At 52.2% G+C, this 2,167-nt stretch overlaps 1 protein-coding gene across 1 annotated transcript in view; it reads right to left on the bottom strand.

Moving 5' to 3' along the window:
• Nucleotides 1-322: 322 nt before the first annotated feature.
• Nucleotides 323-2,167, bottom strand: part of eif3f (eukaryotic translation initiation factor 3, subunit F) — a 6,328-nt gene continuing 4,483 nt past the window's right edge. Inside the window, exons 7-8 of the mRNA XM_062530783.1 lie at nt 917-1,030; nt 323-571 (exon numbers count right to left, since the gene is read on the bottom strand). Coding sequence (XP_062386767.1) covers nt 494-571; nt 917-1,030 — 192 coding nt within the window. The 3' untranslated portion in view covers nt 323-493. The remainder of the gene's footprint in view (nt 572-916; nt 1,031-2,167) is intronic.

Below are 2,167 nucleotides of genomic sequence, written 5' to 3' on the forward strand. Positions count from 1 at the left end.
ACACACACACACCCTACACAACGGCCAGGGAGAGACAGGCCTCAAACACACACACACACACACACACACACACACACACACACACACACACACCTCGTCTGCCCAGAGAGAGACGGTGCGCTCTGTGCTCCTCTACCCCAGACAGGAGCTAAAGGAGGAGGAGGACTTCAAGTGAAACATTAGGCTTTGGTAGAGCTGTGTGAGTGTGTGTGTGTGTGGTGTGTGTAAGCCAAGGGCTCTATATGTGGCTGGTAAATTCCACATCAAGGTCACAGAGGGAAGGACGGACGCTGCCAGAGAAAGCAAACACACACACACTCACTCACTCTCCGATGATTTATTAAGAAACAGAAAAGAAAACAGAAATGAAAACTGAAGCTGGCTTAAATATGAGGCCCCTTGTTCCGCCATCACAGGCGCTGGCTGGAGACCTCCGCACCCACACAGATCACATGACCAGAGATCACATGACCAGAGATCACATGACCAGAGATCACATGATCACCAGTTTCTCGTTGAGAGCGATCTGAGCCTGGGTCAGGTTGGACAGGTAGGTCACCATCAGCAGGTCCTGAGACACAAACACAAGAGTTATTTTACAGCATGTGTGCGCACACACACACACACACACACACACGGTAGGTACACACTAGGGCTGGGCGGCAAATGTTAAAGCTTTTATGGCACAGACCAAAATGCTCCGATCCAATCATATACCAGAAAATTATTAGATTTTGGTGTCAAATTCTGACAACCAAAGGAAACCCACCTATATATTCTTTCAGGGAGATCTAGTCTAACAATACCACCAACACACACTCTACACACACACACACACACTCCCATTGATGTTTGAGTTGAGCACGGTCTACAAACACACACACACACACACACACACACACACACACCTACTCACGTTGATGTTTGAGTTGAGCATGGTCTCAAAGTCCTCAACCGGGATCTTGGGCACCTTGTTGACCAGATCCATCAGGAAGCGTCCCACACTGTTATCAGCCGTCACCTTACCAGACTGAGGGGGGGGGGGGGGGGGGGGGGGGAGCAAAGACACTATGAGTTTTTACATCAGCTGCCTACAGTCGGGGGGGGCCTACAGAGGTACAGCCCCAAGACATCTTGTCCAACACAGACGATAGTGACAGGGGATTTTCATACTATAGCAGCACCACTACAATGTTGGCACTATGGCAACACCACTACAATGTTGGCACTATGGCAACACCACTACAATGTTGGCACTATGGCAACACCACTACAATGTTGGTACTATGGCAACACCACTACAATGTTGGCACTATGGCAACACCACTACAATGTTGGCACTATGGCAACACCACTTCAATGTAGCAGGAGATGGACAGAGACACACGGGCCGGTGTGTGTGTGTGTGGGGGGGGGAGAGCGGTCGGCAGGGGACCCACCAGCACATCCTCCCCAGATGTACGCCAGCACGTGTGTGTGTGTGTGTGTGTGTGTGTGTGCGTGTGTGTGTGAGTGTGTGTGCGCGTGTGTGTGGACCCACCAGCACATCCTCGATGTACGCCAGCACGTGTGTGTGTGTGTGAGTGTGTGTGTGTGCGGACCCACCAGCACATCCTCGATGTACGCCAGCACGTGTGTGTGTGTGTGTGTGTGTGTGTGTGTGGACCCACCAGCACATCTTCGATGTACGCCAGCACGTGTGTGTGTGTGTGTGTGTGTGTGTGTGTGTGTGTGTGTGGACCCACCAGCACATCCTCGATGTACGCCAGCACGTGTGTGTGTGTGTGTGTGTGTGTGTGTGTGTGTGGACCCACCAGCACATCCTCGATGTACGCCAGCACAGTGTGTGTGTGTGTGTGTGTGTGTGTGTGTGTGTGTGTGTGTGTGTGTGTGTGTGTGTGTGGACCCACCAGCACATCCTCGATGTACGCCAGCACGTGTGTGTGTGTGTGTGTGTGTGTGTGGACCCACCAGCACATCCTCGATGTACGCCAGCACGTGTGTGTGTGTGAGTGTGTGTGTGTGTGAGTGTGTGAGTGTGTGTGTGTGTACCCACCAGCACATCCTCGATGTACGCCAGCACGTGTGTGTGTGTGTGTGTGTGTGTGGACCCACCCAGCACATCCTCGATGTACGCAGCACGTGTGTGTGTGTGTGTGTGTGTGTG

The sequence above is a fragment of the Sardina pilchardus genome, chromosome 2 (genome assembly GCF_963854185.1).
Source record: "Sardina pilchardus chromosome 2, fSarPil1.1, whole genome shotgun sequence".
Taxonomy (NCBI): Eukaryota; Metazoa; Chordata; class Actinopteri; order Clupeiformes; family Clupeidae; genus Sardina; species Sardina pilchardus.